A 22263-nucleotide genomic window follows, 5' to 3' on the forward strand; every position below is an offset into this window, starting at 1 on the left:
TTCTATTTATTTAATATCTTGCACAACCAATATTATTCTATGTTATCAATTTCCATATTTATATTATTCCTTGAATTCTTCATTTAATCTGATAATAGTGCCAGTAGATTCCCTTATTAACAAATAAGGTGCCATGTTTAATTTCATTATATCAATGACTGACATTCTTTTCGTTGATCACTAGTGTGTGATTTTCATTGTGAAACATTAAAGATCAGGATTGTATTACCTTGAGGATTTCACTTTTTTCTGAGAGAGTGTAATTTCAGAGGTGACATACATAAATAACAGGAGTTATGGTGGAGCAGTGCCCCATGCGAAGGGTGCAGGGGCTTTCTTCCCCAGTAAGAAGCTTTTCTGTTTGTTTATCTATTGCAGAATGTGTTATGTTGGAGTGCTTGAAATGTTTTGTGATTGATGTTTTATAAGTCAGTCACAAGGCCATCAGAATTTCATTAGGAACTCTAACTTATTATTACATATATTCTTCTGCTATCATTTATTATATTCTGTTTTTAATTATTTACTTTTTATGTGTTTCTGAGCTACTCAGAAAACCAACAGAATTTCATTAGAAATCCGAACAAATTTTATGCATATCTCTTTTTTCTCTTACTGCTCCTATCTCTTCTTCTGTTTTAATTCTTTACTTAATCTAGTTTGTGTTTTTTTCTCATAATTTTATAATCACTATTTAACAAAGCAATTAGTCTCTAGTGTCTAGCTTCTTGTTTCACCTTTTTTTCTGACACACTAATGCTAAATTGACATACTTTTTCTTATCCACATAACCTGTTATCATGCCATCCGTTCAGAACAGCTGCCACATGCATCACTTGCTAGTCTAACATCATTATTATCAACTTCCTTTTTCCCATTTTCTACAAGGGGATGAGGTGTCATGTCAACTGTTGCCATCTCTCTCTATGCAGTGCCACTCTCCTACCTTCTTTGAATCTCATGCCAGACTATCGCAGATCTTCTCTCACACAATCCATCAACCTCTTTGCTAGATGCCCTCGTTTACTCTTACCTTCTTCCTGCCTGTCCCAAATCTTTTTTACCATATTGTCTTCTGCTTTTCTACACATGTGCCTGAATGACCATAATATGTTCTCTTTTACCTTTTGTGCAACTGGCACTACTTTGGTTTCTGCTCTTATGTCCTCAATTCTTCATCTGTCATCTTTAGCTTCCTCAACTCCTCTCCCTTTACTGGCCAGATTTCTGTACCATATAGTAGTACTGGTTGCAACACTATCTTGTACACCTTATTTTTCAGCTTATTTGGCATTCTTCTGTCATACACTACCCCAACACTCTGTTCCAGTTGGCTGCAGCCCCGCTGATTCTAGCTTTGACCTTCTCATTCAGACTTAACTTCTCCTCAGCCACCCCCCTCAGATGCTTGAAACTGTTAACCTTCTTTATTGTTTTCCTTTCTATCACATTTCTCGGCTTCCTCTGATTTTACCCATTTGCAGCCATTACCACTGTCTTATCTATACTCATTTTCATCCATCTGCCTTCAGTTTTGGATTCCATTCCCCTATCCTTTGTTGAAGTTCTTGCTCTGAATGTACCCACAAGGACGCATTGTTTGTATACAACAACTTTGTTGATTTTTACCCCTCCAGCCTGTTTGCTAATTTAAATCATTACCAGTATGAACAGCAGTGGACTCAAAGCTGAACCCTGATGCACACCCACTCCCACTGCGGACCCCTCTCTGAAACAAAACACTGTTTGTACTTGAGTCATTGGGTCCTTGTACATGGTCAACACTAATTCTACAGTGTTTATGGCACTTTAAACCACTGCAGGGCTGCCCAAATAAGCTTTCTTTGGACCTTGTAATATGTTTTCTCCAAGTCAAGGACTAGCCTGTTGGGTGCATTCCTCATCTCTAGCTTCTTCTCAGGTATCTGTCTCACTGCAAACATCGGTCAGTTGTCCTTCATCCTGATCTTAATCTGAACTGCTCCTCTCTCGTCTTACTTTTCACTAGACTCCATATTCATTTATCAGTCACCCTGTCCAGAACTACAGTGTGACAGGAGTTTGATACCTTTATACTGCCCACAGTTGTGAATGTCCCCGTGTTCTTGAACACTTACACGAGTATGCTTATTATCCAGTCATTTGGAATACTCCTTTCTCTTCATACTGCTATGAATACCCTCAGGAGCCATTTCTTCCCTATCTCACCCAGCATATTTATCATATCTGCAATGACCTCATCAAAGCCTGCCGCTTTCCCTGACTTAATTTTCCTCAGTGTTGTTGTTACTTCTTCTGTGGTGGACTTCTCCTCTTCTTTCATCACAGGATCTGTCAGGGGAAGTACAGCTTCTCTGGGGTTGTTTTCATTCAGAAGCTGCTGGAAGTATTCCTTCCATCTGCCTTTGATATCCAGTGGGCTGGTGAACAGATCTGAGTATAACAAATTCTTATAAAATGTATTCTTTTCTGTCTTCAGCTACATGTACCATTTCTAATGTTTTCTTTACTTCTGTAATAATATGTCAAAAGACTCATCAGGTCCCTGTGAAAGTTAAATGATAAGAAAAATGAAACAACTGATCGCAAATAACTTGAGAGAGAAAACTAATAAAGTGGGATGAGGGTAAGCAGAGATTGCCTTCCCTACTAAGACTGATATCAGAATATAGGCAAAGAGAAAAGGAAGTGGAAGTGCTAAGTGAAACCCCATCTCTAGTAGAGTTTTTGTTGAGTCTAGAACAGACACTGCTCATAAAAAGGGATAATATATTGCACAATAAGTATAAGAATCAATCAGGGGAGGTTAGAAAAGATCCGGAAGAGAGACTGGAAAAATCAATCTCCGAAAGAACAACGGAAGGGTATATATAAGGCTCCCACGTATGCAACAAAGTCCAGAAGGTTTAGAAAGTATCTGCATAGGTATTTGTATACCCCAATTACACTTCAAAGAATTCTTCTTTAGGCAGATAACAAGTGCTGGAGGTCTGATGAGAAGGACAGAGAGGTAACTGGGAGCATGTTTTTAAGGACTGTGAGGAGTTGGTAGATTTTATAACTATAGAGTACTCTTTCAGAAATATTGGTGGAGCAAATTCTTGTAACTAAGGAAATGAATCTTTTTAGCCAAGAAACCAGATCTGGATTGCCTAGACACTGTAAGGCTTTTTTAAGTTTAATAGTATTTGCTACCAATAAAGCAATTACTAGAAAATGGAAATCAAAATCTAAACCAGCTGTAATTGAACTATTGAATTTTATGAAAGTGATAAAAGAACTGGAAGTGAGCTCTTTAAATATGGTAAGAAGCAAACTTCAGAGAAATAAATGAAACTTCTGAGAGCAATACATGCAAAATAATGTTTAAGAGGAGGAGCGAGGTTTAAAAAAAGGCAAAAAATGGGCAGTATATGTAATATTGGAGTGTATGGCAGTTGTTATAAACAAAGAAATCACATATGCATTTTATAATGCATGAAAAATGTTATGGTTTGTTTTCTTTTCTGTTAATATATGTGTGTCTATGTCTTGAATGATATTTTAATAAAGGTATTTAAAGAAAACATTTCTTAAAAAAAATTATACCATTAAAAGAAAGAAAGAAAAAATGTAGAAATAGTAACCAGTAAGATAAAATATATTGGGTTATTGTACTTGCCTCATATTTAGGTTTCCCTGTTAAGGACTTGCATGAGTGGCAATGTCTTAGATTCTTCAATCTCTCTTTACTTTGTATCAGTGAAGTGTTCTACAGTTTGCTTAATTTGTTGGTTTTAATCCTGCTATCAAATTTATTGTCTAGATTGCTAGCCTGCTGACATGTGATGCGCATTATCAATCTCATACAATATGAAGAACCTGTCACTTTGACCTTTTGCTGCAAGTCTTCCCTCATCCTTCCTTCCTTTATGAAACGTCACATACTTCTTTGACCCTTCTGTTTTGAGTTATGTATTCAGTTATGGTCACACAACTGTACAGACAATGAGTCTTTTTAATATATCACTATTTAATATGTCAGTCTTTTTCATATATTAAATATTGATGTTGGGGTTGCATTGCCCAGATATGAATGAACTATACGACCATAATACGTATTTATAGAGCGGGAGAGACTGTCCATTAAGCAGGAAGAAGCACATCATTAGATCAAATAAGTATTTGTGAGAGGGTTCTGACATTTATGAGAAAAGCAGGAATACCCATAAAATGTAGAAAAGCTAGTCAGTATGTTAAATATATTTTCTTTTAATAGTGGGTATACTCCGATAATAATAGCAAAGCAACCAAAATCAGCATGTTGTGGAATGGAAAGCAAAAAAGCATTTGTTGTGTTGCTAAAATATATTGAATCATGACATACATTTTTTTTTACAAAGCAGAAAACATGTGCCTGAACTAGTTTAAATAGCAGCATCAGTCAAAAATATAAGGAAATTTAAGCTCAATTAAATAAGCCAATGAAAAATCATAAATTGACTGTACATCATACTTTAAATAGATGGCACTTAATACATTGTAGTCTTTTCTTTATGATTTGAATGAAATTAAGATCCAGTCCATTAGTGGAATCAAACAATAAATTATGTCTTTAAATCTGTTTGCAAAGCTGTAATGTCACTTCCACAGTTTCTAATAAATACTGTCGGAATACCAGTAAAAAGAGATGTGTGACGGGCTCCACATTCATGATTGGTTTTGGTCAAAGCATTATTCAGATATTGTCCAGTATCTTTATTTTCCATTATTCGTGTTCCAAGCTACTTAATTGTTTTTCCAGTATAAAATCTGAAGACAAAATCTGCACTGTGCGTTGTAAGCTATATTATTGATACTCTGTTTAGTATAGGGTGGCATTTTTAAACTGTTCCAATACAGAGATTTTCAAAGTAGCTTCTTCGGTATGCAAATATATGTATTGAGCAATTTTAGCATCAGGTTAGTCCAGTTAATAAGGTTAATTCCCCATGTGGGACAATCTAAGCCTAGCCAATCATCCTCTTTGAGAATCAAACCCTGCACCTTTGGTTTGTAAGGTAAATATTTTAACTATTATGCCAACCTGCAACATGCTATTTTGCAATACTAAGTTATAGAAACATAGAAGCAGAGATTGTAATGATAGATAAGGAGGGCATGGCTCATACAGTCTGCTTATTCAGCAGACTGTAGATTTTAATCAACAACTTATTCCTGCCGTTCCATTTTTAAGAATTGCATCAACTGCAGTACATTACTTAATTCCGTCTACAATTTGGTTACAGATTTTAAAGCTACAGCATCTTCAGAAAGCCCATTCCAGTTATCTACTAATCTGTATTTAAAAGGAATGTTCTACATTTAGTATGAACTGTTCACATTGTGTTATGAAACTATGACCCCCTCTTTTTTTCTGATACATCTCATTGTCTTTAAGGGTGTTACTCCCTTAGACTCTATTTGAGGTGCTTATTTTTTCCATCATATCCCCACCTACCTTCAGGACTGTACACATTAAGCTTGATTTATTAGCCTGTTTGTGGTTTCTGATGAAAGCTGTGCACCATTTATGACCTCATCTGGACTCTCTGTGTTGTACACATAATAATCTTGCAGATAAAAGGTCTCCAGAACTCTAATTGTTTTAACAGTTGTCTGTAAGTAAAGATAATCATTTCTTGCTTTATGCCAGTGACCTCTCTTCCTGCAAGCTCTAGTGTCACACTGGTCTTCCATGATATTGTATGACATTGCATATTTTTGAACTTGCAATGTAAATGCCTCTGAGAAAAAAAAATGCACCTATTTCCTTACCTTTCATTTGATGTATTTCCACAGACAGTAGCTACATTAATGACCTATGTGGCCTTGAGTGGTAAATTGTGAACTTGCCTTGTTCTTCTGTTTTATTTACTGAGACTGTGTCTTATCCTTTTATCATACAATCTTCTACTCAGAGAATCTCTGTAGATTGTTCACAGACATTTTGTGTGGAACTGTGCCAAATGTCTTGATAGGGTGTAAGTAAACAACATCTATAATTTTATTTCCTGTTATCCATTAGATTTAGATATATTATTAGGTATGAGACTGATGTTCTATAATGAAAAAAAGATTATGTTGCAAATGACTCAAATGATTTTTCCTAAGGCTTTATATCCTTCTGGCAATACTCCAAACTGAAGTCAGAAATGAGCAGAGTTAGGCAACCACAGATGTGAACAGAAGCATTGACACAGCGGCTTCCTCTTTTGGGGAACTTGAGGATTCCAGCATTCACCTTGTGAAAACTTTTAACTCTGATTTTGAGAAGGAAAGCAATTAGAAAGTACACAGATTCAAACTGGAAGAGGCATGTAGAATTTACAGAAAAACATTGTCTCTAATCTATAGCAAATACGTCAGCACTTCCCAAAAGTGAGGTGAATGCTTTTCTGTAATAGAGGGAGTCACGCAAGCTTCAGGCAGAAATAAAGGTGATAGTAGAAACTGGAGACTGCTAGAAATTATGGACTAAATGAAATTCAGTGATGCATATGTAATAATCTAGGGCGGCGCAGTGGTGCAGCAGTTAACGTTGTCACCTCACAGCAAGTGGTTCTCCGGTTCGATTCTCGGCTGGGGTGCCTTCTGTGTGGAGTTTGCATGTTCTCCCTGTGTTCGCGTGGGTTTCCTCTGGGTACTCCGGTTTCCTCCCACATTCTAAAGATATGCATCTGCAGCATTTCTCCCCGGGCCTCCGCTGAAAACAGGCTCTGTAGAACCTAGTCGGACTTTCCCGGTCAACAAATGTTAAATAAAAAAAATTTAAAAATTATAATCTAACTGACACTTACATTTTAAACAAAGGACTAACATTTGTAAAAATATGTAAAATGAATTCACTGAATGGTTCAGGTGGTGTGTGTGTGTGTGTGTGTGTGTGTGTGTGTGTATGTGTATATATATATATATATATATATATATATATATATATATATATATGTGTGTGTGTGTGTGTGTGTTTATATATATATATATATATATATATATATATATATATATATATATATATATTTTAGATATATACATGAGTTGCGGACAGTGGCATGACTGCAGAGGGACATTGTCACCTGTTTGGTTGACACCATTTGGTCAATGCAAACAGGTGGTTGACTAGTGTGGGAGATCAGCAATCATCGGGTATGGCAATAGTCCTTTTCGCCTGGTGTTATACGATCTCAGCGTTAGTGTACATGTAATTAGCAGGTGGTGTGGAGATGTAGGGGGCTTGCTCCCTGCAAAAACAGTTGTGTCTGGTTTAGTCCACTATGGGTTAATTCCCAGAGCATGCACAGAACATGTCGAGCTTTGTAGTTTTGACTTACTTACGTCAATTATATGGGAGTCAGTTTAGCTGGTCGTTCGATTCAGTGCTCTATACCCATTTTTATATATATATATATATATATATATATATATATATATATATATATATATATATATATTACATACATGTGTGTGTATATATATATATATATATATATATATATATATATATATGGGTTTACTGAATTACATTGAATGACTACACATACATGTTCAAAATGGTGATGACAAAATGTTGAAAACACAAACATTGACACTCTACTAAGCATGCACCGAGAAGTAAATTGAGTGCATGCAAATTTAAAGTAAATAGGCTGCGGTGGTGCAGTGGTTAGCGTTGTCGCCTCACAGCAAGAAGTTCTCCCATTCGATTCTTGGCTGGAGCGCCTTCTGTGTGGAGTCTGCATGTCCTCCCTGCGGTCAAGTGATGCTAAAGACATGCAGGTAGGTGCGTGCGTGAATGGGCATGCTTTCTTTGAAGGTTGGGCGTCGGGCTGGCAACTCGGCACCAGGAAAATCCACTGCCAATCATTAGAGGACGGGAGTTCCGTTGTGACAGCCTCTAACTGGGAAAAGCCAAAAGACTTTTTAAAAGACAAAAAAAATATTTTTTTTGTAAAAGACAATCCACCTGCACCCTGCAATATATATGAATTATGTATACTAAATCCAAGATTGCACAATACTGGAGAAATATTCCTCAACCCAGGGAATTGTGTAATCTTCCACTCCTGTCAACTATTATTTTTTGGATTGGCAGGACTGCCTGGTCCATCTCTGACCCTTATTCTCCCCTACGCTTTCTGAGCCCAGGAATTTTTCATATACACACACACATCTTCATACTTGTTTTTTCCTTTGGGTTTTCTTACAATTAGCCCTGAGGGCATTTTGCTGTCTTGACTCCTTTCCAATAGACTTCCTAACTTCACACAAAGTTGGTAAATCCTATTTACACTTCTGCTTCTATCAACAAACTTATTTTTTGAGTTCTGATAACTTCTCTCCTCCCTTCTCCCATCAAAGCATTGTAATCCACTCAACTTTACTCACAAACCCCTCCAAACTCTTTTCATGCTAGGGACCATCTAGTCCTGTATATACACATCTATATATATATATATATACATACATACATATATATTATATATATATATATATATATATATATAAATATGTATATATATATATATATATATATATATATATATATATATGAGTGTACTTCTATTTGTCGAAAGGTCATTCTTTTGACAGACAGAAGTATGACCCCATTTACGTGAAAGTGCACTTAGCCAAAAGTGCACTTTTGTGAATACTGTTTCCCCGAACCGAAAATAAAATAAAAAAGCAATACTGCATCACCGGAACACGCTACAGTAGGAATAAGATAATATACCTGTTTCCTCACTGTAGTGAGATCTCGGAGTTAGTATATATAAAATAGTGGGGGTGTAGGGGTGCAGGAGAGCTTGCCCCCCTGCAAAGCTACCTTTGTAGTGTGTCTTATGTTTTTATTACCATTTCGGTGAACTGGTATTTGCGAAAGTGCACTTTTGGTTAAGTGCACTTTCGTGTAAATGGGGTCATACCTCTGTATTTCTAAAGCACAAGATTTCGACAAACAGAAGTAGACCCATATATATATATATATATATATATATATATATATACATACACACACACACATACATACATACACACACACACACACACACACACACGTATGCATTTGCATATACATGTATAGACATATATGGTTTTGCTCATGAATTTGTTCTCATATACTATAACAATAATTAACACCAATAACATACTGCTTTCATTAAGATGTACCTGCCTGTGACTTCATTTTTTTATTTGTTTTCTTTCTATGGTACCATTATTATGAAAAGCTCTTTTACAACTAGGTTGCTTAGGCATAATATTTCATCTTCATAAAACACCAAGGTTACCATGGAATGTATATTCTTACACCAAAGAAATGGTGTAGTTTAATTACTGTCTGTTTTATTGTAATGTATTATATCATGTGAATAAATGGGGTTAGATACTTATATTGTTATTTGGCATTACACCTAGCACACTGCTCTACAGCCAGATACATAATGGCTCTGTACTTAGATAAGGAGTAATAAGCACCAGTCGCAATAAAAGATGCAGACTATGTATTACCACTGCTACAATCACTGCTATTGAATGTCATCTGTTTAAGTGTTCTTGGATTAAAGCTTTTGCTGTAATTTACTTGCCTTTTAATATGGAAAACAGAAAAGTATATATTGTTTGTTATTTCTATATATTACTTATTACTGATGAAGCTTTGAGAAGGGCAAAAGCCCTCATCTCTTGTTTTAACTTAATAAACAATGGTTTAAACAAGCAATACCAGCTGGAGTCCTGTTTTCTTATTCTTAATAAGAATGCAAAGTGATCTTTAATATGGATCTTACTTAGGAAGTTTTGACAATGGTCTATTTTAATAATTTGTATGCCAATATCAAGAGTAATAATTTCTGTACAACAATTTTTCCAGACGTGTGTGTGTGTGTGTGTGTGTGTGTGTGTGTGTGTGTGTGTGTGTGTGTGTGTGTGTGCATATATATATATATATATATATATATATATATATATATACACATAATCATCTATCTGTCTAGCTAGCTATATATATATATATATATATTATATATATATATATGTATGTATATATATATATATATATATATGTACATATATATATATATATATATATGTACATATATATATATATATATATATATATATATATATATATATATATATATATATATATATATATATATATATATATATATGTAGATATAGATATATGTAGGCGTCTATTTCAGAAGACTGAAAAAACAAAACCAAAAGGCTGAATCCCAAAAGACTGAAAATTCAAAATACTGAATGATGGAATTTGCCCCTTCTCCACTGTTCTTCGATCTTGGAATTGGTATATATAGTTAGCAGGGGGTATGGGGAGCGCATCTCCCACATGAGGGGTGCAGGGGGACTTGCCTCCTGCATTAAAAAATGTGTGCAGTATTTTGAAATTTCAGTCTTTTGCGATTCAGTCTTTTGGTTTATCAGTCTTCTGAAGTAGACCCATATAAATACATATAAATGTATAATATACATGTACTTCATATAAGCCATTGATTGCTCGGCTAGTTGAACCTGTTATGTCAAATGTTAGGTAAGTGGGAGTGGTGGTAATAATGAAACCTTTGTTTTTAATGAAGATTTCAGCTTTGAAGGTGTGTGTGTGTGTGTGTGTGTGTGTGTGTGTGTGTGTGTGTGTGTGTGTGTGTGTGTGTGTGTGTGTGTGTGTGTGTGTGTGTGTTAGGGTTGAGTAAAGGGCTAATGAAGGGGTAGATGTGTTGGTATGCTTGGAAGTACTGGTATGTAAGAAGTGTACATATGTGTTTCGTTTGGTGGTACTATAAGGGAAAGTGTGAAAAGTACTCTAATCTGTAGGGTAGATCCTGCCTGTTAAATCTGGTGGATTTCTTTGAAAATGTGACCACAGCCATTGATGAGGGCAAATCTGTGCACACAGCATACCTCTTCCTGGCAAAGGCTTTCGACACAATCCCACATTCAGGCATTACTGATAAATTTAGCAAGCTGAATTTAAACCTCTTTGTTGTAAGATGGGTTACCAACTGGTTCACAAACCGGGCACACACTATGAAAGTGGGGGATTCCACATTAAACAGCAGATCTGTTATCATTGGGGTGCCACAGAGGTCAGTGCTAGGCCCCTACTGTTTGATATATACTTCGGAGAAGTGTAGGTCAAAACTTGGCTGACCAAGTTTGTAGACGACTGCAAATTAGGTGCAGTCATTGAATCCCCAAATGATGTCAGCATACTCCAGGAGGGTCTCACTTAGAGCAATGACTGGTGTATTAGTAACAGTCTCAAACTGAATGCAAAGAAATGGATCATCATTCCCTTTGGCACAAACAATGTCCCCTCACACTATCAAATCAACAATACCCTAAGTACCCATAAAGTGGTAAGAGACCTGGGATCAGAAGTTGACTGTGACCTTAACTTCGACTTCCATGTATCTACTGTAGTAAGGAAAGCCTTCTCCATAGCACACTTGATTAGTAAAGGCATCGCCTCATGAGCAAAAGACGTTATAACCCCCCTATACTCAGCACTTATCCATCCAATAATTGAGTATAATACCCCATTTGGCATAAACTGTACTAAGCACCTGCAGCAGTTAGAGAGACCTCAGAGGTTTCTAACAAAGAAGATCAAGGGGCTTCAGCATGTGCCTTATACAGACCGACTATAGTAATAATCATGCTACTCTGAATCGCATAGACTTCTTAAGGGTGACTTATGCCTGGCCTACAGAGCAATCCAAGACCAAAACCTAATGAACTTGCTGCATATCTATAAATCAAATGGGACTAGGGCTACCCATTCCAGGGACCTAAATATGGTCTGCAACTTAAATAGGACATGCTGGAGGGACAGATTTATCTCCCAATGACTGCCACATCTTTGGACCAGGCTGCCAATTCATGTGAAACAGAGCACCTCTATGACACTGTTCAGGTGAAAGCTGGACGAGTGGATGGGCACCATCATTTCTTACCAGGGGATAGAGCCCACAGCCCTCCTGAACATGGGAAGTCATCACTAAATGCAATCTTGGGTACTAACTAGCATTTCTATGGTATTACATTGGGATAAAATGGCTAGGCTTAAAATGACCTCCTGGTCAATAGCCAAGTAATCTCCTATGATCTTATGATCCTATGGTTGGGGTTAGGGGCAGGGCTAGGTTAGGGCTGACTCGCATGACTAAAGTGGTGCAGAGAGGCTCACTTATATCCATTGTCACAATTTCTGAGTTGAAGATTGTTCATAAAAGAATTAATTATCTGAGAAATTAATTTTACAGTAGACAACACATGCATTGAAAGTTGGAAGGGATTGTTTATGCTTCTAGGTGTACTTTTTGGACAGTATACAAGTGCCATTAAATAGCTTCCTACTTTTTGAAAAAAGTATGTTTCTGTATTTTCTTTTACAATAGCCCCATTAAATTTGCTTAAGTCCATGTTAATGGTACAGTATGTGGAAGCACTTTATGCCACAACAGATACCCAGAGACCAAAGCAAGTTAACCAGTAATTCTTGATTTATTCTCACATTCACCTAAAGTAGTGCCTGTTTCATATATATCCTGTATATGGAATGTAAATGGGGGTTGTAGAAGTCAAGCTTTGTGAAGAAAGCTGTTAAGCATTTATTCATTTTCTTTCATTCGTCAGTACTTGGTTTATCCATATCAGGGTGACAGGGGAGTTGGAGCCTTTTGATTCATTCAGTGGGTATAAAGCTGAGAAAAGAATCCTGCCAGTCTGTCCCAGGATCCATACACAGCATTCATGTATACTGACATGGGCGGCTTCCTTCAAGTTTCCTGCAGAGTGGTGCTAAAAAGAGTAAAATTAAAAAAAAGTAAACAGACAACACACCTTGACAGTAATAACAACAAACACTCCAAAGCTAGAGAGCAATGGTAAAAAAAAAAAATATATATATATATATATATATATATATATATATATATATATACTCTCTAGCTTTATTTTGAGAGTAATATATATATATATATATATATATATATATATATATATATATATATATATAGGGCTCCTATTAGATGACCGAAGACGTTTTCTTTCGAATGCGTCTTGGTCGAACTTGAAAAGACGAAAAGGCAATATGATGAAGTGGCATATAAGTGAATTCTTTCACTGGGAAAGAAATCGCTTGGCCACATCCGTTCCTTTGCCGTTTTTGTCACTGTAGTGCGATCTCGGAATTGGTATATTTAAGTAGGAGCCCATGTTATGTTATGTTTTAAGTGTTTTTTTTTTTTTTTGGAACAGAGATTTTTTTCCCCTTTGAAAAAAATCACTGTTCTAAGTGTTCAAGTTTGTAAGCTTTCACTTACATGGGGTTGATAAATCATCGTTCGCTTTTCTAAGCATTTGATGATTTAATATAGACCCTATATATATATATATATATATATATATATATATATATGTGTGTATATATAGATATACATATATATATATATATATATATATATATGCTCTCTAGCTTTATTTTGAATTTTTGTGTGTTTGTTGTTATTACTGTCAAGGTGTGTTGTCTGTTTACTTTTTTTCAATTTTACTCTTTTTGGCACCACTCTGCTTGCTGATCATCAGCTACCAGCAGTCAATTGGCTCATTCATTCCATAGCAAAAAACTTTTCCCAGACCAGTCATTCCCTGTGAGGAGAGACCAATCACAGAGGTTGTCATCCTGGCATCATTACGACATTTCACTTATTCAGAATAGCCTCACTCCCTGGTGGTGATATGGCTTCCGCATTACTGTATTGCCTGTGGTAAAACAAGATCATAAACTTTGAATGGACTTTTGTAATAAAATTTGGTCCCTCCAATGTCCTGCAGTCCATTGTGAAACTCTGTTCACAGATATGGGATGCATGAAGGGGGCAGTGTAATGATTTGTGCACTCACAAATAGGATCTATAGTTCAGTTGCCCCGTTTGCATTTTTTGTATAATCTTAAACAGGTCGCTGAATTATTTAGTGTTCTGTGGAAGCACCTGAGAATAAATTTTGATTTTGTTATACATTTTCTAATTAAAATTCACGATTCAAAGAAATTTGATTGTCATTTAGGACCACACAAGTGCAGCCTAAATGAAATTACAAATGTCAGCTAACGAGAGAAATAAAGTGCAAATAACATTGATACAGCAGTATCAGAGAATAACATAAGAAAGCCAATAACAACACGTATGACATGCAAGAGGTAGTTCACATTACATAAACAGAAAGCCAACTTTCAGTTAACTGAGTTAGGTAGTTCACTCACTTTCGTCTGCTTGGAGATTATTGGTTACTGCTTGTATTTTTCAGACATTATTGGTCTTTCTGTTTATGTGAATTGTTTCCTAGCTGTTTGGTATATGTTTTATTTATCTTAATAATTTATAAGGTGATAGGTTATATAGCCATGTGTGATTTCAATTTCTAATACTCGCTAGCGTGAACAATATTTTATTTGATCATGTAATTAAATTTTGATTGGATGTGAGTTTCTTGAATAACCAATGATTATTTAGACTATTTATTTTTGGTTATGATGTATTACTTGATCAGCGACTGAGTTTATATATTATTTTATATACAGATTAGGTGTTTTGCATTTTGATAAATATGTGCATAGCTATTCAGCATCATCTGAACTATTTTTAATGAGTCAGGTAGCTCAAACGATTTTGTCTGGAGACATTCGCTGGTTATTTGTATTTTTCAGCCATCATTTTGTATTTGTTAATTATTCTTTAATTGATCTGTGTATTTTTGATTTATTTTAATGCATTACAAGACGAAAGGCTGTATAGCCCTGTCTGGTTTTAATGTTCAGTGCTTGGTAGTGTGAGCAACATTTACTATTAGATCATTTATTGACAGTTTTGATTGAATGTGAACTTTTTGAACGACCACTGGCTATTTAATTGTGTGTATTTTTTTAGAAGTACTTGAGTAAGTTATGTAGATACACAGTTGACGTAAACTTTTTTAACATGTTCTTTGTGGATATGCTGTATTTATTATTGTGATATATTTTTCTAATTTTATATAGCGCTTTTTGGTGGTCACCGGGTGATATATGTACTTTTTATAGGTGGTGTTTTTTCTATAGGTGTTCCATTTTTTTAGATGTCACTGTTTATTGTTTGGCATTGATAGATTATTTTTATTGACTGGATGTTTTATCTGTGATACCTTATTTGGTTGATGATGAACACTGGACAATCAATGCTTTGTCACCTTTATTATGATATTATTGGACTTCCCTACTCATTGGAAATGCACTTACTAGTGGAAGGTTTTGGTTAGGTTATTTGCTTTGTTTAATGGTTGTTATTTGGTTTGTATATTCACGGCTCAAGATTCTCAATATATTTCTTTTTAATATACAGTTCACTGGTTCACAGTGCTTTTGATTGGTTGAAGTTGTCTACAACATATATTGGTTGTTTAGGGTATGTTTTTACCGATGATGCTAAGTTGTTTACTAAGTATGATTAGGTCATAGAATGAGTTTAATCAGTAGTCGCATCATGAATATATTTGTCATAAGATATGTTAAACTGGTATACAGAGTTTTTGGTTGGATGAATTTATTGTGTACTCATTGGTTTTTCAGTGTTTTTGTTTAACCAGTGGTATGGAGAGTATACCCAAAGTATGACTGGATGAAAGATTTATTTTAACAAATAATGACTTTTTGTAGACTGGCAACTTACTTACATGTTAAGCATGATTGGGTGGAATGTTCTTTTCAAGGGTTTATGTAATTTTGATATGTTTTAGACTTGAAAAAGGGTTTCACCCGAAAACACTTGTCTGTTTTGTTTGTTATTTTATTAAAGTTAGTACGTTTTAGTTGAGCTCTGCGTCCTTCTTTGTCATTACTGAATCCTTTTAGCTTTAATCTTTTTTATTTAGATGTACAGTTAGTTTTTTGATAAATAGTTTGCTTTCTATTTTAATTATGTTTAGATTTCTAAGCATATCTAAGGCTGTGGGACTCCACCCATTGTCCAGTAAAGGCTAATTACTCTGCCTGGAAGGTAAGCTAGGCACAAATCACACTGTGAGGCCAGGTATTTTATGTTTATGCCCTGCCTAGTAGCTTTTCCTCAGCCACCAGCATTTGAAATGCAATGACAAATTGCACAAATATGGTAAATAAATGTGTACTTCCACTGAGTTTCATGCTGCAGATGTTGCTGATTGCCCACACTGTTTCTCTCTGCCACATCTCATCCCGTTTTTACCGGGGGGCTAATAAAGAACATTATCCACTTACAAAAAGAACTGCAATCAGCTGCTCAGTGTTACTGTTTAGACCCAGTCCTGTCTTACTCAAAGATTACTAATCAAGCACTTAAGATTACTTGCCGTCTTATAAATTAAATTTGTTTTTTCACCCACTGTATTGAACACTAAGTTGTTACTTTTCATAATTATAAAAGTTTTCTCTAAAATATTTTTAATATCCTTTAAGGATCTTTAAGTGTTTTTAGGAAGTGATGCCACTGAGTTTATAAAAGGAAGTTGACTTGTTATGTATGTGTTTTGAATAAGTCTTGGTAAACATGTGGGATGAAAGCTCTCAATGTGCCATTTTTTATTTTAAATAAATTGATTTTTATTTAGTTAAAGCTCTGGTTTCTGGTTATGTCCTTCTTCATGTGTAATATTTGAGGATATCTTATAACATCTTTCCAAAGGGCTTTTTCAGGGAATGCTTAGAAGGGAAATAAAATGTTATATTCATAAAGCTGTCTTCTTGATAGACTCACAAAATTCAGAATAAGGTATATATAACCAGACATTTCCATAATAAATAGTATATGTTCCTTACAGATTCATTTGTCAGAATTATTGCAAAAGAGCAGAAGAGACTATCACGTGGATTGTGGAAGAAGGAAGAGTGAAACCTTGTGAGAAGGACCATGTTGTTTACAGAGGACTCTACATCAATGATTACAGTAGCGCTTCTGGTAGTCCTTGTGGCACTCATTTACTGGTAGGTGTAGAAGTAACAGTATGAGTGGAAGCATCGTAAATGGCACAGAAGAATTGTTATTAGCTAGGAAAATATTGAATACAAGCTGATGGTTAAAATGCCATAACACAGGTTAGTATTCACTGTTGCATATCTTATAACTGCTAAGTAGGGTCTATATTAAAATGACGAAATTTCAGAATTTCGAACGCTCACATGATTGGAAATTCAGAAACTTGATGTCATTATGTTTTGATTGCAGTACAGTGAAGATCGGAATATTTGCCCTTTCCTCCCTGTAGTGCGATCTCGGAGTTGGAATATATATTTAGTGGGGGGTGTGGGGGCCGCAACCCCCCACAATAGCGATTTCGAGTTCTTGAATTTCTGCTCATGTGAGTGTTCCAAATTCCGAACTTTCGTCGTTTTAATATAGACCCGCTAAATAGACTGATCTACCATGGACTCTTTGTCACCTTGTCCTGGGCTAACAGACAGTGCATTTTAGTTATGATACATTACCGAAAAAATATAGTCATACTAGATGTAAGAATGAATCATACAGTGCTACATAATTATTAACACTTAATAGTAAACTTAAATTATTCCCAAAAAAATGTTAGTAGGAGATGTGCAAGGTTGTTTCCATTGTGGCTTGTATTATGCTTTAAAGGCATCTTAAAATTAGCTCCATTGTTTACACTGTTTTAGTAATATAAGTATGTAATCTTTTCTATTTTACTAATGTGCCTTTTGTCTACTTCATGGCTGAAAGTGTTTGTTTTTGATCAGCCTAAGTAGGCTGACATAATAAATAAGATACATGTAATAAGTAAGATAAACATACGTCATTACCTAATTGGATATAGCATACTTATTCTGTATTGCTTTGGCTGTGTTATAGATAAGGCAATGTTTATGTTAATGCACTCTGTGAAATATTTTCAAAGGCACATTCCGGTCATTTGTTTAGATATACCCAGAAACATACATGTAACAACGCAAACAGTGTGCCCTTAGTTTTTCTGCACATTTGCATTCCGTGTAGCAAGGTAGTCATGTGCGACTGATTTTACAGAACTTCTGATAAACGGAACAATTATGCATTGGTTATTTTTGTGATAAACTTAGTATTCTTTAAGTATATAAACTTTTCAGTATATTTACATTTGACACCAGATAAACACAGCTACTTTCAGAAAACTTGCACAAATCAGTACTCAGAAAATATACATATTTTGGGAGATTCTTTTTTCACATTTTTGAAAATACTGTCATTAAATTGTTAACTAGAATATGGAGACTGAGTCTGTGTACCAACAGACACAACATTTGTCCTTTACCACAGCATTTTTGCTGCTGGAACATGTCATTGGATGTTAATTTTTGCTGGTTCTGACATTGTTTTATTTAGCTGCATCTAGTTTGCTGTCTGCTTTTCTCCATTCTCCAGTGTCTCTCTTTATTTGGCCTTTCTTTCTATTTGTCTGTCTGCATGCTATCTTCAGAGTCCTTTTGCTGAAATCCACTTAAGAGGAGTGCAAGACTTGTGTGCCTCATTGACACAGCTGGTACTGTTAAGTGGAGTAATATTCTGCATGTTTTATTCCTCACATGGTGATACATAGTTGTATTTATGTGTTTTGAAAAATATGCTCAACACACTTTTGTGAATTTATGATGCATAATTATTTGAGACAAATGGGCAATGAAAAGATATGTTTACAGATGCAGAGGCCAAAGGACCTTCAGTAATGCAGTTGTTAATGTATCAACATAGTATTCTGATGAGCCTGAGTTCACATCTCAATTAAGGTGCTTATTTTGTTTTATTGTTGACTTTATTGGTGACTTTTGTTCAAGACCAGGCCAGAAGGCTCACTCATAATCCAAAATAAAGTATATGAGTTTACTTCTTAAAGTCTGGATACAGTGCACAAAAATATATACAAAAAGTCTGTACTGTTCCGTTATCGGGCAACAGCTGTAATGAGCAGTTGGAATTGTAAAACGTGGGCGGGATGATCGCTGTGTTGCTGCTGATGTGGGTATAGCCTTCAGTTTTTCTGACAACACATTTCAAAGGGAAAAAAATGATAAAAGAAAGGACTAATGGCAGTTTTTCAGGCACTGTTTCCCACTCCTATTATAAAACACAACTGGTTGATAGTATTTAATAATGCCATAGTGTGTGTAATACCCAGTATTTTGTCCAAGAAAGAGAAAAAGAGTTCTTTGCAGATACTCACATAACTTATTCATACATATGCAGGTAAAACAAGGCTATTTTACTCAACTCATTTCTGCCTGTTACAACCCATTGTACAGCATGGGTTAAACTGAACTGGAAGGGTATACAATTCAGAGGCATATCTGATTCCATTTCGTGTTGGCAATTTCTGGGAGGATTACAGCACATGTGTGATAGTGCCATCATATACAAGTTAAAGATTGCAGTCCCTGTTTGAGTGCTTTTCCCATTTTAGCCACATATGTTACATGACTGCTTAATATTTTTAAATAGCATGTTTAATGATGCACTGCGAGCAGCAGTGTTTAAAATCGGGAGTAAGAAAAGGGACTAAGGTAAAAAAATTCACATGAAAGCCAGGCCTCTACAATTCCGCACAGTTAAAGAAGGGAAATTTGTCAAAAACACCGCTTCAGGGCTAACCGCTGTGCGATAATTCCGTGTTGCCCCAATAACGGAAAAGTTTTGTTTGATTTCCCAAAAGATAGTGCCTTAAACTTAAAATCATTATGTGTGGAATTTTTGCGAATGATTACAGCAGTCAGAACCATACAGAATGAGAAATAGTGTGTTGCCCCAATAACGGAAAAGTACCAATTGCATTTGTCATACAGATTTCTTCTTCATTGGTGTTACATCACATAGTTAAACAAGAACGGTATTCTCAATGTTAAAATTGTCTGACTTTACTTGGCTTTCATAAATATGCTCACATGTGTTCGGATTTGTAGTGTATAGTTACTTGCATGGTTTTTGGGTTGTGTAGTAATAGAATACAGACGTGCTTTAGGATGCTCTTGTCTTAGATGCCTGAGTAGTAAGGCAGATATTTTAATGTGAATGGTGTTCTGATTGTTTTTCTCAAGTATTTATTGCTTTCTTCCATTCAAATGTAATGTACTTCATAAACACACTGACACACAATTTTGGGTAAGATAGTCTTAGAACATTTCAAACTCTTTTGGACAGAATATGATGTTAACAACCAGAACATCTTTTAATTTGGTTGCAGAACTTTCAGCATCATAATAGGTTTCACAGGCAGAGGCAATGTGAGAGCAGGGTCTAGGTTACCTGTTGTGTTCAGTATGGCTTTCTTAACTTTTGAAGTACAAGATGAAGACAGAAGTGCAACGTTTTATTGAATCTCTTTTTGTACTAGCTTGGGTGTAAATTGATAGTCTATTACCCGAGGAGTAGGAAGAGTCATGTAGTATGTATCATTGCACTGCCCCATGTAGCTCTTACCTGCCAGTGGCTGCATCCTGGTCTTTTTGAAACCGTCAAGTTATATCCTCACCATTCAAGCAATTATTCATGTCTGTAGAACCACAAGTATGAGTAAAGAAGTTTGTATGGCAGACTCTTCAGTGCCATGTAATCTCTGCTGGGACAGGATTCATTACATTCTGTGACTTAGACTCAATTTTATAAGTCACAATAAACAGTACATAGTAAATTTAAACAACATTCAAGCTACAAACATAGTGTCAGCTGCATTTTATTAATCCATATAAGACTAAGTGGTTCTATCTGTCTGGCTTGATTGTTGAGGCATTTAGGGAAATATGAACATTATGAAAGCAAAATAAAATGGTATATGAAGAATATTTGGTATCTCTTCAGCTGTACTACACACATGTCGAGTATCAACATCACTGTGTTGTCCACCATGAAAGCCATAAGATGAAATCTTTCAATAGCTCGTATGTAGCATGGTTTGACAGTTAATAATAGAAATCAGAACAAATAATGCTAGACATGTGGAAGCATCATTCTTCCAGGAGGCATAAATAGGAAGAGGTTGAGGTGTTGTGGCCTGATATAAATTTAAAAGAAAAAAGAATATGGAAGAAGACAAAAAAGTGATATAACATTTGTCCAGTTAATCAGAAGAGGGCAAAAAAAAAAAGATAAACTGGTAGTTAGGGAAATAAGATCACCCAGGGAGGGAGATGATGATGAAAGATGAGGAAAGCAGAAAAAAAAATGGTTAAATTCCTCCAGAAAATGAAGACTAATCACAAAGAATGGAAGAACTGGGGTGATTAGCTGAACCATGGAAGAGCTTTCCAGGATAGTGGCAGTTTGAAGTTAGAGAGAAAAAAACATGACTGTCTTTACTAGTGCTAACCTTGACAAGAAGAGAGTCCACAAGGAGTTGCTCCCAAATGATCTGATTGGTGGAAGGATTAAAAGTTGCTAAGCAAAGAGTTCTATATTGCAACAGATTAAAATGAACTGAACAGCAGAGACTTTATTAAAATTCTCATAGCAATTGCTAAAACAAGGCATTATTTGTGTGATGGAAAACTCCTTAGTAACGTCTGTAAAAGTGAAGTGAAAGGTCAGTAACTGAAATGTTTGTATGCAGTGTTGAATGTGTTGCATTAAAGAAAAAGCAGTTAAGGCTATCATGCCATTAATATTTCTAATGCATTTATATGGGATATATGTAAATGTAAATGTTAAAAATGAAGTTGTAGACACTATATCAAAGTGTTATTTTATTGTGAGGGACATAAGGGAATCTCAGTCATGCCTTTGGCAATGTAAAGAGAACTTGCTAACTGTACCTAGTGGACAAGTTCGCTTGACAAGCTGTTGTGATATAAATGTTGCATCTCTCCTGCATGTTCCATTCTCTTCCCGTCAGTCTTCAATAAGATGCCATTTCTTTCCACCTGTGTCTACACTCATAATCTAGGAACTTTTTGATACTGTCATTACTTTTGTACACTATGTAACTCTTTTAGCATCGAACACTTAACATTACAACTTCAGTTATCCATATTTCTCCCTTTCTACTCTATTTTTAATATATTTTCCAGTTTCCTAATTTTTATTTCCCAATTAAAAATCAGTGTTTATGATTCTAAGCCTGTGTTTAGTATAATGAAATGAATAAATATACCGGATGGTACCAGTAGAATCCTCAGCCAAGAAGAAGAACAATATGTTGTAGAGAACACTGACGGATTCAGCAGCCAGGAAACAG

The 22263-nt window shown here is 35.4% G+C and overlaps 1 protein-coding gene across 3 annotated transcripts in view; it reads left to right on the top strand.

The window, feature by feature from the left end:
* The window catches only part of TBXAS1 (thromboxane A synthase 1), a 2652798-nt gene that overhangs the window by 81171 nt on the left and 2549364 nt on the right, over positions 1 to 22263 (top strand). For 2 of the 3 annotated variants that reach the window (XM_044088177.1, XM_044088178.1), the window contains exon 2: positions 16873 to 17035. The exons of the other annotated variant lie outside the window; for it this stretch is intronic. In XM_044088177.1, coding sequence (XP_043944112.1) covers positions 16962 to 17035 — 74 coding nt within the window. In that variant the 5' untranslated portion in view covers positions 16873 to 16961. The remainder of the gene's footprint in view (positions 1 to 16872; positions 17036 to 22263) is intronic. 3 annotated transcript variants of the gene reach the window in all.

This window comes from Protopterus annectens, chromosome 11.part0 (genome assembly GCF_019279795.1).
Source record: "Protopterus annectens isolate FY-2018-M chromosome 11.part0, PAN1.0, whole genome shotgun sequence".
Lineage (NCBI taxonomy): Eukaryota > Metazoa > Chordata > Ceratodontiformes > Protopteridae > Protopterus > Protopterus annectens.